Source organism: Orbilia oligospora (assembly GCF_000225545.1).
Source record: "Orbilia oligospora ATCC 24927 unplaced genomic scaffold scaffold00043, whole genome shotgun sequence".
NCBI lineage: Eukaryota > Fungi > Ascomycota > Orbiliomycetes > Orbiliales > Orbiliaceae > Orbilia > Orbilia oligospora.
In genome coordinates, this window is record NW_011645600.1 from 684,512 (window position 1) to 697,602 (window position 13,091).

At 44.0% G+C, this 13,091-nt stretch overlaps 6 protein-coding genes across 6 annotated transcripts; 3 read left to right on the forward strand and 3 right to left on the reverse strand.

Annotated features, from left to right (window-relative positions):
• Nucleotides 1–905: 905 nt before the first annotated feature.
• On the reverse strand, nt 906–2,750 carry AOL_s00043g208 (uncharacterized protein; the record flags this gene model as incomplete). The annotated part of the gene is made up of 2 exons (XM_011120695.1): nt 906–2,263; nt 2,372–2,750. 2 exons carry the CDS (start codon nt 2,748–2,750, stop codon nt 906–908), a joined length of 1,737 nt encoding a protein of 578 aa, XP_011118997.1.
• Nucleotides 2,751–3,293: 543 nt separating this feature from the next.
• AOL_s00043g209 (uncharacterized protein) lies at nt 3,294–4,448 on the reverse strand (the record flags this gene model as incomplete). Its single annotated transcript, XM_011120696.1, has 3 exons — nt 3,294–3,912; nt 4,094–4,335; nt 4,428–4,448. The coding sequence occupies 3 exons, from the start codon at nt 4,446–4,448 to the stop codon at nt 3,294–3,296; spliced, it is 882 nt and encodes a 293-aa protein (XP_011118998.1).
• Nucleotides 4,449–4,490: 42 nt separating this feature from the next.
• On the reverse strand, nt 4,491–4,955 carry AOL_s00043g210 (uncharacterized protein; the record flags this gene model as incomplete). Its single annotated transcript, XM_011120697.1, has 1 exon — nt 4,491–4,955. One exon carries the CDS (start codon nt 4,953–4,955, stop codon nt 4,491–4,493), a length of 465 nt encoding a protein of 154 aa, XP_011118999.1.
• Nucleotides 4,956–5,761: 806 nt separating this feature from the next.
• AOL_s00043g211 (uncharacterized protein) lies at nt 5,762–6,841 on the forward strand (the record flags this gene model as incomplete). Its single annotated transcript, XM_011120698.1, has 1 exon — nt 5,762–6,841. The coding sequence occupies one exon, from the start codon at nt 5,762–5,764 to the stop codon at nt 6,839–6,841; it is 1,080 nt and encodes a 359-aa protein (XP_011119000.1).
• A 661-nt stretch (nt 6,842–7,502) lies between these two features.
• Nucleotides 7,503–8,111, forward strand: AOL_s00043g212 (uncharacterized protein; the record flags this gene model as incomplete). The annotated part of the gene is made up of 2 exons (XM_011120699.1): nt 7,503–7,802; nt 7,899–8,111. 2 exons carry the CDS (start codon nt 7,503–7,505, stop codon nt 8,109–8,111), a joined length of 513 nt encoding a protein of 170 aa, XP_011119001.1.
• A 1,444-nt stretch (nt 8,112–9,555) lies between these two features.
• On the forward strand, nt 9,556–10,160 carry AOL_s00043g213 (uncharacterized protein; the record flags this gene model as incomplete). The annotated part of the gene is made up of 2 exons (XM_011120700.1): nt 9,556–9,849; nt 9,945–10,160. The coding sequence occupies 2 exons, from the start codon at nt 9,556–9,558 to the stop codon at nt 10,158–10,160; spliced, it is 510 nt and encodes a 169-aa protein (XP_011119002.1).
• Between the last annotated feature and the right edge of the window lie 2,931 nt (nt 10,161–13,091).

Genomic DNA, 13,091 nt, shown 5'->3' on the forward strand with positions numbered 1-13,091 from the left:
CCTGTTCAGGTTTTAAAAACAGTTCTCTGAATAGAACTTCCTCGCGCTTCAGCCTTGCTGTAAGTCCAACGAAGTTCAGGGTCAAGGGACATATCATAGGCTCATCGAACATGTACGTAATAATGTTCTGGATGGCACAATCTATTATTCCCATACTTGAATAACGTATATAGGGCTTGGAAAAGTTATCCTATACGACAGGAACAAAGTTAGTAGCCATATATTTACCAAGCAATTCTTAACTACTATTTTAGGAGCTCTGGGAACATACGACTAGATTCATGGTGTAGCAGAAATTAATTTTGTGTTGCAGATATTCAAGAAGAAGGCTGAAATTCGGAATTCTATTAATATATGAACAGAGTGAAGCGGCACGGTGGGGCTTCCGCGAATAAAATATTTCAAAGAGGGATCCGCGCTAGCCGATTAAACCCTTCTAACGGCTCTTGAGCGAAAAATAGTTGTATTTGGGCCGAACAACAGACGCCTCAAATATTTACCACGTGGAAACCTAGCTCGTTAATATTACAATATGGAAGAATATAGTTATTCATTTATTGTACAGCTGTGTCTTATGGTGCTATATATCTCCCTCCGTTTCAATTATAGTGAAGCCGCCTCAAATTTTGGAATTTGCATCGATATAGCTCCTACCTATGATTGATGTAAGAGGTTCACAGCATGAAGTTTCGAACCTGGCCTGTATTCGTCCTCGTCGTTATATATTCCGATATCGATGCTCCCCGCGGCTCGTAAGCCACAGCCAGATGGTCTCCGCCGTAGGCTCCAAATAAGACTGTCTTGATACCCTTATTCCTATTGAAAACGAAGAAATTCGTATAGATGTATTTGGCATAAGTACCGGCGCGAGTTGGTTACCCCATATAACCTCTTGAGTAGTCTTCCTATTCTACAAGATAACCTATTCGGTACAATTCTCGATCGTGCGCAACCATCGCATCTATCCAGATACTTAACGCTTCCACAATCCCGATTTTCTCTCCCGCCACCAACCTTTCCGCAATAGCATCAGTGATTCTTCGTTTGAAAGTCTTGAATTTCTTTTGAAAACTTTCAACCTCATCGAATACAAAAAACGCTGCACTCTGCGAGTTATTTAGTGATTCTCTGACCAGTGTTCTGAGTCTAGTCGCACAGTCACTGAAAAATTGAGAACCATTGAAATCTGCTTGACTCCCCTCAAGCATTTCTGTATGAATTCCAGTCGTATAATTTAAGGATTTTTCAACGCAGCCCTGCAGTACCGCGCGGCACCACTCTCTAATCTCTAAGGGCGGCTCCAGGTTGGTCCCTCGCTGTGGGGCCAATTGAGTATCAATTGCTGCGCGTTTAATAACCAACTCACCAAACTCAGCCGAGAATCTCACCGCCCCCCAGTTTCCATATTGGTTTATTGCCCTCAATCTATATCTTTCTTCGGCGGCTCTCTTGCATTCATCTAATAGAGACCCGAAAAAAAGCGTTGAGCATTGCTCTATAATTTCTTTTGCGTCCGCAATTTTCGATACTTCGTTTGCGCTTCGTTGGGGATGCGGGATTGCACGAAGCAAATCATCCATTATATCAGAAGGACCATCATCGACCTCGCAAACAACCGTTCTTAGACCACGAGATGTGACATTGTGTAGTTGAAAACCTGGGTATGGTAGACAATCTGGCTTCGGAGACCAGTTAAGACTAATGTTCGTAAGTTGCCATTCAGCGCCGCTGGGTTTCATTCTCAAAGTTAAGCTCGTTAGTTTCGGCAAAGGACATCCAGAAAAAGCTTTCCACCATTCTCTAGATACAATGCCTTCCACTTTTAGCTCTCGGATGCTATGAGGCGGGACTATAAAGACAGTTGGGTGAAGAAAGAACCCGTAAAATCGGAAACTTATAAGGTATTTAAGCCGTTTGAATGCGTCTTGGAGACATTGTACTAATCGACGTGGGTCTGAATGCAGAGGGCGACCCATCAACCTAAGATGAATCTTCGGCAGGACCCACCCAAAGTGCTTCAGATTAACGATCTGGTCTAGTACTATTGCTAAATCTTTGGCGGTTTTCCCTATGAAGGCGTCGTACTGGGGCCCAGCCTCATCAATTTCATGTGGAACGAAAGGAGCTTGAACTGTGAGATGAGAAACTTTTGGTAGATCGACAAATTCCGTCAACGGAAGTGTTGAGACTAAAATGATGCTGAAATCAACCTGCAACCTTGTCTCAGAGTACGCCTTAAGTCGGAGAAGTGGAATTTGGGCATCTTTTTGTTATAATGTCGGTTTCAAAGTGTCAGCTTTGCTCCCAGAACAAGTTCTCTCTTGGGACCTTGTTGTACTACTACTCATATCCGTGTCTAAACTTCACTTACTCGGATGATCTACAATAAGTTCGATACGATTCGGACGGATTTTTTCACTTTCCAGTAACCCCAACAAAACCGAGGCCTCGGGAGAATCGGCATTCAAGTAGCGACCAACGTTCAAAAATTTGACATACTGAAGCCAAGAAGCATTCATCCAGTATTTTTCGATGACATTGCAAAGGCTTTCCCCAAACTCGCGTTCAGAGCCTGGTCTTCGGATTGGACTTTCGCAGGTGACCTCCAGGGTTTGCCATATAGAGCGGAGACAAGCCGGAAGAAGGGCTTTACAGGTCAATGCTACTGCCCATACATCGTGTTTCTCGAGGTATTGAAGAACGTTGTCAAGGGCTTCGGGCGTAATGGCGAGCGCGATAGTCGGTGTCATTTTTGATAAGTGGCAAGCAATTGAAGATTTTTGTGTATCTGGATATATAGTGCTAGGTGTGTAAGCAAATGCATGTGAAGAATACGAGCTTGCCGATATATATATCATCTCCGCGCGTTAGTCACACGTTGTTCAGTACAGATTCAGATTATTTGGTCATTGATGTATGCGTATACAGCAAACATATTGTCCGACTCAGAGCTTAGCTGTCATCCGTCCGTCGTAAAACGGAAATTTTGGCTGGATTGTCGGCATGCCGCAAAGTCACCAGGGGCTATCACAATCGGCTGTATCCCACTTGCCGGCTCTGTCGCTTGGCGTACTTGGCGACTATAGATCGGAAAATCAACTAACTACCTATTGAGTACTTAAAGCTTTATCTTGAATGCCCGAATTGTCACCGAATCCCCATTAAAATTAATACCTCACATGATGAACTGCCGTGTTGCATGCACTTAATTGAATAAACATGACTTCGTAATCGTTCAAGAACAGAGCAGAGACGCCTATAATATAATAACCTTTACGCCACAAATTACATAATCAATAAACCATCGAAGTCGTATCTCGCTCCAACATCCCAGGTAGCCAAGTCGATACTTTGCAAGTGTACAGCTTGTCGAGAAACCTCAAGATTGAATAGAGGCCGGTCGGGGTTCGACTATCGCCGATACCAAACGGGCCTAGCACTCTACGAGAATGTTCTGCACTCGGAGGGTTCCTTGGATCAACGAAGATGACACTGAACGACCACATAAAAGAAACTACTTGTAACGCAAACACATGGTCAATTTTGGCGCTCTGTTCGGTTGCCCCGTCGCCAGAGCTAAGTTTCCGGTGCGCTGTAGGATAGATGGTTGGTGACGATGATTCGGCGGATAGAGGCTCTCCGGCGCTCACATCCGAAAATTTCGGCAAACCGAAACGGCGCCAAGATTCGAGCATCGCACTGCCGCATAGAGTCGACTGAAATTCCGCGCCTACATTGCTGCCGTCTTGAGACTTACACTCAATGGTTATGAAGGGCGATTTTGCCGTATTGATGAAGGGCGTGGGATATGTCCCAAACTTTTCGGAGAGTTTATTTGAGATATCCACAAGTTTCTTGCTTCGCAGGTCGAAATTTACTGTGAGGTCCGCGCGTGCCGTGAGAACTTCTTCTCTGACTGACGTTACCGACCGCTAGGTTTTTAACTTCTTTGACGGCGATCTAGAGCGATTCTGGGTTGAAACATTCCTAACAACTGGGAACAAGCTCTAATCAACATGCACGGATGTTCTAAGCAACGAATTAGCCTGGTTCTTGAAAGATGGTTTATTGCCTATTCACTTGCGCTACTTACACGATAGCTGCGGACACGGGATGGAATTGTTTCGCGAATCCGGCGACATTTTCTAATATCCGTGCAGTAGTAGAAACCCATGCCATCTCTTCGGTCATTTCTGAGTGGAGCTTTTCAACAACAGTGCTTATTTCTACAACAAACTCGGCTTCTTGAGAATGCCGGCGGGGATTACTACACTCTCGCCCCGGAGTTTTGGACTTGGGCCAAGGCTCGTAAGGCCATTGTTCCCGAACCATATCCTACAAGTCAAATTAGCTCGGTCTATTATTCGTTTCCCCCCTCCTTCCCCTCAGAAAAAAAAAAGGGGGGGAGGGGGTGACAAGATACGTACCTCGACACAGCTGCAGACCATACTATCTAGGCATGGCGCCCCACCAAGATAGCTGACCAAGCGCTAGAGACTGGCAGCCACCCAATCTTCTGGGGTTTCATCTGCGCTTAACCCGCCCCGCCCTGACGCGCTTAAAAAGTCGAATCTCGGGAAGCTTTGATCGAGCAATTCCCTCTTCTGAAGTTTCGAACTAACCGTAGACGTCAAGTTTTTTGAAGGACTAGAAGAACGTGAGGGGATCTGCGCGACGTCTGTCTCCGAGATGCTGTCTTCGGGATATAATGGCGCCCTGCCCAAGCCGCTTAATGTAAGCGGGCCCGGGTGTAGCGGTTGGTTTTCTTGTTGCTTGCTCTTAGCCTCTAAGAGTGAATCGTCATCGCGGTCTGACATTGCAGCATCAGATCCTTTTCGCTTGCGAGGACTATCAAACGGGATTTCTCTATCCTCTAATGAAGAGCCCCTTCCCAAAGACCGTGGCTCGCAGGGTTCGGGAAGTTGGGGATCTGTTACCCCACTCATCCACTCCATTACTTGCAGGGTATCCATTCTTTCCTGAGTACGCGCCGTCTTGTTTCTAGACTATAGCTACGTCTATGCATACAGACGTAGCTTAGCTGTACTGTGTAGCATGCATAACTCTTGTATTAGTTAAAACGCTTCGGCGCACCACTAATTAGAGATATATACACGTGAAACCAGCAGACGTCCTGAGGTCAACCAATTATGACACAACACGTTAAAACATCACAACTGCCGCCCGACCCATGCCAGCAGTCTCGCCCGACGACCCCGCACGCGTACACTTTCTTGCAATAAAGAACTTTGCCAGGGTTGTGATTGTTTTTTGATTGAACTTTTTTATCGTACACCGTGTTAAAATTTTGCAGGTGTATCACTATATATGAATACTATCGAAAAAAGGGTCCTCTGTAGCCTGATTAAGAAGCTTCTTTAGCTATAGCCCTGACCTAGAATTCCGGCGCTGTATGTAAGTACACGAATAACATCGGTGCATCCGGCTGCGTTGCTCTAGGCATTTTATTTTTGTTCCTTCGCCTCCCTGAATGTATAAAATACTAAAGTCCCTTCTATCAGCAAAAGAAGAAAAACTTGAAGGCGATTCTCGTTTATTCATTCGTTTGGGAAAACTTCCAGCCAAGGGGTCCATTGTGACTCATTCACGTATGTACCTGGGCGTGTCCACTAAGTCTCGAGATTTTTAGCAGCCAGAACCAGGTTAGACACTCTCTATCCGAATCTATAGATCCACTATACTCTCCACAATCGTATTTTCTTACCACAATCGCCTCCCGAAATTAAAAAAAAAGAGAAAGATGAATGCATTACCTATCGAAATTCTCATACAAATTTTCGAAACCCTTCCCTCCGACGACCTCGCTCGAGTAAAGCGCGCCTGCAAGTTATTCAAAGAAGTTGGGCAAAAAGTCAAATTGAATGTCAGACTATTCATCGATGCTCCAAACTACCCAACATGGAAACTCACCCGTTTAACCCTCGCGAACCCCGCTTTCGGTAAAAGAATCGTCAAGATGTCCGTTCACTATCGTCGACGACACCCGAATCGGAAAAAGTCTCTAACAAAATACTGGACCTGGAACCCCGAGGAAGAAATACAGATCAAGGACATCTGTAGAACCTGGGGTTTGACGTCCGCTACGGAAGCTGCGATCCTGGGAGGTGTGAATTCAGAATCACTCCTTCCGTTTCTGTTTTGCCTGACACCAAACGTCAGAATACTCAAAGTAGATGGCAAGGACGACTTTAATAAGATTTTCTCAGAAGAGGACGACAAAATAGACCGCAGGGCTGTAAGAGCCCTCAATACATGCCTCCGCGAAGATGAACGTTGGCACCCTCCAAATATTCAGAAATTGAAAGAATTCTACAATCGACCGGGTAGAGTTTTTACGCCGACTGATAGAACTCCAAAGGACAGTTTCCTTGATGAGATAAAATTCATATTTAGGTGTCTCGCCTCGAAACATATCGCTCAATATAATAGGTATGGTTACCCTGGTACTTGGTTCGACGAAAATTTGCCGACTTTGAGCCGCAAATTACCATACTTTGAGAAGTTGGATAATGTGAAGGTGTTTTGTTTGAGGCAGACGATACTTCAAGGAGAGTATTATCGTTTCGGGCATTTCTGCTCGGACAATGAAGTATCAAACGACCTTTACCATGTAATATCGCCAAGTGACAAATATTCCGATGATGAAGCGGAGCCGGACACAGATGATGAACCGTTTCCCTCAGTTGCTTCAGACACATCAGATGTAGAGTCTGCTACAGATGGCGACGACAACGGTGATCCTGGCCGCACTTCTGAGCCGAGCTCTAAGACTGACCCTAAAGTTGGTTCTGATTTGGACGAGACAAAACATTTGACCTAAATTGGTTTCAATTCTGATCACTTTTGCAGTTCTCGATCAAGAGCGATATTCTGCTTGTATTTAAATAATTACGCTGGAAGTTCTCGATGTTAATGTAGTGAGGCCCTGTTCTAGACTGAGCTTCTAACACCTGTCATCTAATTCCTGAACTTAATTCAAGAACAATTGTGTACTTATGTACGTAAAATGGTGCTGGCTGTTGATATTATGCAATTGCGCAATACACTAATACTAAGGCACCCAGCAAACTAAAACGATCAAAAGAAATCACATTCTAAGTGATACATTTACATGCCCATGTAAGATTCCCGGGATCCCGCTAAGAGGAAACTTCGAAAATATACCCATAATCTGCGAGCCACAAAGCTAGTGTCCCAATGACCAATTTTTTCATTGGCATCCCATCCTGCAGCGCACAGGACCATTAATTCCGGTTTATGAGATAAACACTGCAGGGATTCTACAATAGCAAAACAGACGCGGTCCATGATCCAATCATCGATGTTTAATTCCAGTCGCCCAACACTTTCGATTGTATTTGTTCTTGCTCGACGCGTACCGTGGAAATAAAAGGCCTACAGTGTGGGCTATCAACACTTTATATTAATATTAATACCGCCGCATGTAGCCTTATAACCGTTTTTTCCCGATAATCAGAGCTATGTCTCATCCGGACTTTAGAACTGCTTCGGCTTCGGCGGAGGGATCCCAAGCAGCGTTTGAAACAGCGGTGGAAGTTCTATCTGGATTCCGGGAGGGCAACGCCAACCCCACATCCCAACCTATCCATGACCACCCGCGGCTTTCGATTGCCGCACATCTAATCCCACAAACAGAAGAAGAAGTCGCATACGACCAATGCAAGAAACTAAGCATAAAAACGAGCATGTCCAAAGTACGAGAAGAGCTCGGGATTCCTTCAACAGGTATGGCGAACGATTACACGTGGGATCAGTTATCGGTAAGTATTAACTCAAAAACATGTATATGTACATACATACTGACATATGTACCCATCGCAACGGCGACCGCGACTGACAATGTTATTCCGAAATAGAAATTAGTGGACCGAACTCTAAAAGAACTAAATTACGAATTTGAAAGTATTTCAAGTTTAACCAAACTCAGCCAAGCCATTCAGAATTCACTTGAATGGCAAGAATGCACCCCGCAACGACCGGCCTCAGCATACGTACCAGTACTTATTTACCGCTGGAAAAAGGGTAGACGAGATCCGCCGAAGCGTCGCAGGGCCCGAAAGTTGCATTAGTTCAGATATCGTGGGAAATATCGCTACTATTGCATTGTCAGAGTCGTCAGCATTGTCACCGTTGTCCCTGTTGTCACCCAGCTCCTTTTTTCTTTTTTGTAATTATTTCGTGTACAGTTTGAATTAATGCATGTTGCAAAACAGGATTTGGCGGTATGGTTCAATAGAAAAACTTCACTCGAGATACACTGATACGAGTCTTCGAGTCTGTATCACATGGCACTTTTAAGTTATGATCTTGGTAAGAAATTTATATATCGCCGCTCTCGATTATTAGAGGCCGAAGAAGAGAGGGGAGTCTTCTCGTTTTCACTTGGAAATCCACTGATGCGTACCACGAAGCCGTCCCCAAAGTAAACCCTAAATTAGTCCCACGCCATGTTGATGTGTAGCAGTAGCTCCTTGTGGTTGTGCTCGATCAAATCTAGTAGTTTCCTAAAAAAAAATTTGGTAGAACACACAGTTTGCTGAAACTAAGTTTTTATGAACTACTGCCGCTCAGTTAAAAATAGAATATGGACACTCTTGTCGCAGGGCCAGTAAGAAACTCAAACAGTACTTTACATAGCATCGGATATCTTAACTTTATTTTTACCATTATTCAACTACCATTCTATCACTCCGGATTCGACAGTTTGAACGGGGAAAAGTTTTGAGGAGAGGTAAGGCTAGTATGTTAGCGATGTTGAGATCAGACATTCATATCATGGGAGCCAAATGCCAACAAATATGGTACTTAACATTGAACGGCGAGGTTTACCTATAATTTTAGTCAAACACGCACCCTAAAAGTCTCTCAAATCAATATCCCTACTTTCATAAGTAGTTTCACTTCATAAAAAGAGGAGCCCTAGAGTTTTCCTTGCCCAGATAGCGGACCGGCCAACCGTCCTGAACAAACCGTAAATTCGTTACAGACATACGTTAAGACTGAAGCCGCTATTATTGGTGACGCTTTAGGCTCGTGTTATGCGCGAGCGAGCCTTCTGAGGATCTAATTAATTGTAGCTTTGTATTGCGCCCGATACCTTGATATGGTAGAATTATCTCTGAGATTCAGATCACTTTTAAAACTTTGGTCAAGGTGATAAACATCTTATTTATATATCAATTGTTAGCTTTTAAAATCCTATTATAATTACTGGGCAATACCAACCGGTAGGGTCGCCCGTAGCTATAGGTTTTTCTTCCTCGCTGTTCTTAGTCTGCATGGTTATTGATGAAGTGCAGATATATCCACTGATGTTGTATTTTTCGCGTTGTCGAGTTAAACGATATAATCAGCCTTGCATGGCGACCTTAATTGGCTTAAATTTATAAAGCCTTGTCATCAGAATTACAATCACAGCGCATCACCCACGACTGCCAACAACATCATAAATTAAAGAGGGAATCGTGTTTCCTTTGCGATTGGATATCATTATCATAATTTTACAGAGTAGTCATGTCCGACCCGGATTCTATAACCGGTTCGGCCGAGAGTTCTCGGGCGGCAGTAGAGACCGCTATCGAAGTTCTATCTGGATTACGAGAGGCTCATGATCATGACTACGGCCGTGATAATCATATCTCGTCTCCAGTCTTGCCTTCAGCCCATTTAGTCCCGCGAACAGAAGAAGAATTTGCGTATGACAAGTGTAAAAAATTGCCCATAAAACAAAGTATGGTCAGGTTACGGGACGAGCTTGGAATTCCATCAACGGGCATGGCAAACGACCACAGATGGGAGCAATTATCAGTAAGTTTAGCATGGTCCTTTTAACTTTCCGCTCCCCCATGATATGTGCGATTGATTTGCAATTTTCCGGGCGTGGCAGCTAGCTGACTTCTTAGAATTTGGTGGCTCGTCTGGTACACGAGTTTCGCTTGGATACGAAAGAGAAAATCTCAATTTCAGAGTTCACTGAATTTAGCAAGGCTATTGGAGATTCATTGGAATGGCAAGATTGTAGCCCAAAGCACCCAGTCGCAGCCTTTGTGCCCGTACTTCTTACCCGCTGGAAAAAGAACCGGGTCATTCGGCCACAGCAACGCAGGGGACTGCGTTAGGTCGTGTCCGCTGTCTCCCTGTCGGTCCCATCTTCACCATCCCAACGTCTCGCACCTGCATGCACGGGCGCACCGCAGAATAAATAGTTAGCTGGATTCGAGGTTATATAAGTAGTTGGTCTGATTTGAGTTTTGTAAATTAGTGCATGTACGTTGTAGAATGGGTATTAACCGAACTGGTAGCCTCGAAGGTCGGCGAAGGAGCATTCTATCATGAGTTTGCTTTGCACATTTCATATGATCGTTCACTCCATATCAACTTGTGACTTTGACTCAGAATACGCCTTAAGTCGGAGTAGTGAGTTCTCGGCGCCTGTTTGTTATAATATCCATTTCAAAATGTTAGTTTTGCTCCCAGAATAGGATTGCACTTGCGTATCAATATACAATCCAGGTCTTTAATTCTTCTGCATTTCCCGATTTCACTGACTCGGAGAATTTACAATGTGTCTACTTCGATAATTGCCAAGGCAATTTCGTCGGCCGGATCATGGAGCGTAAATGAGGGCCGGATGGGTAGTACTGGTGTCGTTTCAAAAGTCACATTACGGGCCATACCACCGCAAACTTGAAATCAACTTGCTCACAATCCGGATCCCGACTAAGCTTATCGGCTTCTAAAAACAACAAAACAAAAAAAAAAAAAAAAAAAAACTTGAGCTTGCTTAAGCCATCGCACTCACTTCGGTAGCCCAACAGTCATCAGAAAAACAAATACTTTACGACCCGCTAGTGTGGGTACAAGCAAGGCATATTAAAGTTACCCATTCTCCTAAGTAAGGTGAAATTGTCATTTCTATTCACGATCTATCTAACACAAGAAATAACTATGGCGCATAGTGTCAATTGTTAAAAAGATGATTTCGGGGGTTCTCATCAGTACCCTCAAAGCCCAACAGGCTTCGGTTTTGCAATTGAGGAATTGGCGTACGCTAAACTTGCGCCGAACAGTAGTCAGTCCACGAATTGCTCATCTACGGCACCGGCATCTCAGACAAAAATCAATTCCGGTAGCGGCGAACATTATATCCGAATTTCGAAAGGCAAACGTCAGATGTACTCCCTCGGGCGAGAAAATCTTCAAGCAAGCATATGCTAAGGCACCTGCAAATACTTTTTCTTGTTCATGGGAGCTCTACAGCCCGCTTTGGACGACAATTCGAGGAGAGGATACCCCTGACAGTTTATGTTATCGCAATTTGAACGTCTCTAGTGCTCGTCAGTGGAGATCCCGTCAAGCATATGACATCTGTATCAGTTTCAAGGTGTATAAAGTTTGGGAGGCTCTGTACACAAATTCTAACATCTTTAGACAGCTGATAGATGACCAGGAAAAGGATTGTCGCAATTTTAGCCGCTGTTGTATGGCCTTAAAACCTCTATGGTTGTGGTTGAAGCTGGTAGTCAAAGAAGGCTTAGTTGAAAGAGGTGATGTGGACCAATTGCCCGAGCCTTCCATGTTACGAGATGTTGTTATTGGTTCTGGAGATCCTCCCGATGCAGTTGATCTAGGACTGGTAAATCCAGCTATGTGCCATTGAAATCTCGAAGCTACTTTGAGACTGATACCTTGGTAAATCGCCTGTATATAAGACACTCACCTCAGTAATTATTACACTGAATCCTAACCAAAATAAATTGCCAATCCACGACGGTCGGCCAGGCCACAATTTAAACCCTAAATGAACGATGAGACACCGTTGTGATATGAATCTTCATGTATATTTTAATCCTAGAAGTAGCATCAGTAAAAAAGTAGACCCGTCACGATTCGATTCCGAATTCCCTCTAACCTCATATGCTCATAAGCCGATTATTCGAGACCTCAATTTACCGTTGGTGCTTTTCTGAGACTGCATTAAAGAGAGATTAAGCTGTCTTAATTCCCATTAAGTCACTATTGATACTGTTGTAAGTTCCCCTTTTGCTGTAAAACGTCTCGAGAAACCAGCCAAAAGCCTGTACGGTATATATATGCCAGCAACAGAAAATTTAAAAAGTGTAATTGTTAACATGTTACCATAAAGCCCATACACTTTTTTGCTTTATCTAATACCCTAGTTATTTCGACGCTAATATGTGTGATTTCAGATTATATACATACAGAAAACCAAGATGCTGGATATATATATGAATAGCATCCTAGCAAGACAATGTTATCGGCCTATACTCGGGGCTGGTTTAAGTGCGTCGCGGCTCGTTCCCAAGACAAATAATACCCTATTTTGAGCCTGCGCCTTTATCAAACCACTGCACTGGCCAAGCCGTCAAATGGCAAGACTTTGCCAAGGGGGATCTGGGAGGAAAAGAGAGAATTACGAGTCTTGTTGGGAGAGGGGGGGTTTTATAGACAAATCTCCTTTGGGATGCCACCGGAGCGAGATAACCCCGGAGGGTACTTGCACATAAATTATTTCAAGAATTTCCAAATTTCCAAATTGGTACTACACCCCAGCATTAGTTTGTCCAAACAAACTTTCCTAATATGTCAGGAAGTTTCCCTCAAAACAAACTTTCCTAAAAGAGCCTAACATACCATCAGAAAGTTTCCCTCGCTATTTCTTGGCACTATCTATATAAGGAGCGAATCCCCAGCACCCTCTTCCTTCAAGCATACTTACCTTGTTAGAAGATCGCGGGATCATGAAGCCGTGACCTTTCATTCGTGAGTCCGCATTGCACAGCGCGGCACTTTCACAGTGAGTGAGTGTCTTCGGGCACTCACCTGGCGTTATTTTTGCTTTCTCAAGAAGATGACTTCCATCTTCAACATTGTTTTTTCTTGATAGCATAGACGCTGCCTCTATGTGTCGAAAAAAAATATTGTTGAGATGGGCAAACATTTACCACTTATCGTTTAGAATGTCTCCGCCCCGAATAACCTGTTCCATCTGCCGGAAATTTTCACACCAATTTAGGATGCAGCTTTGG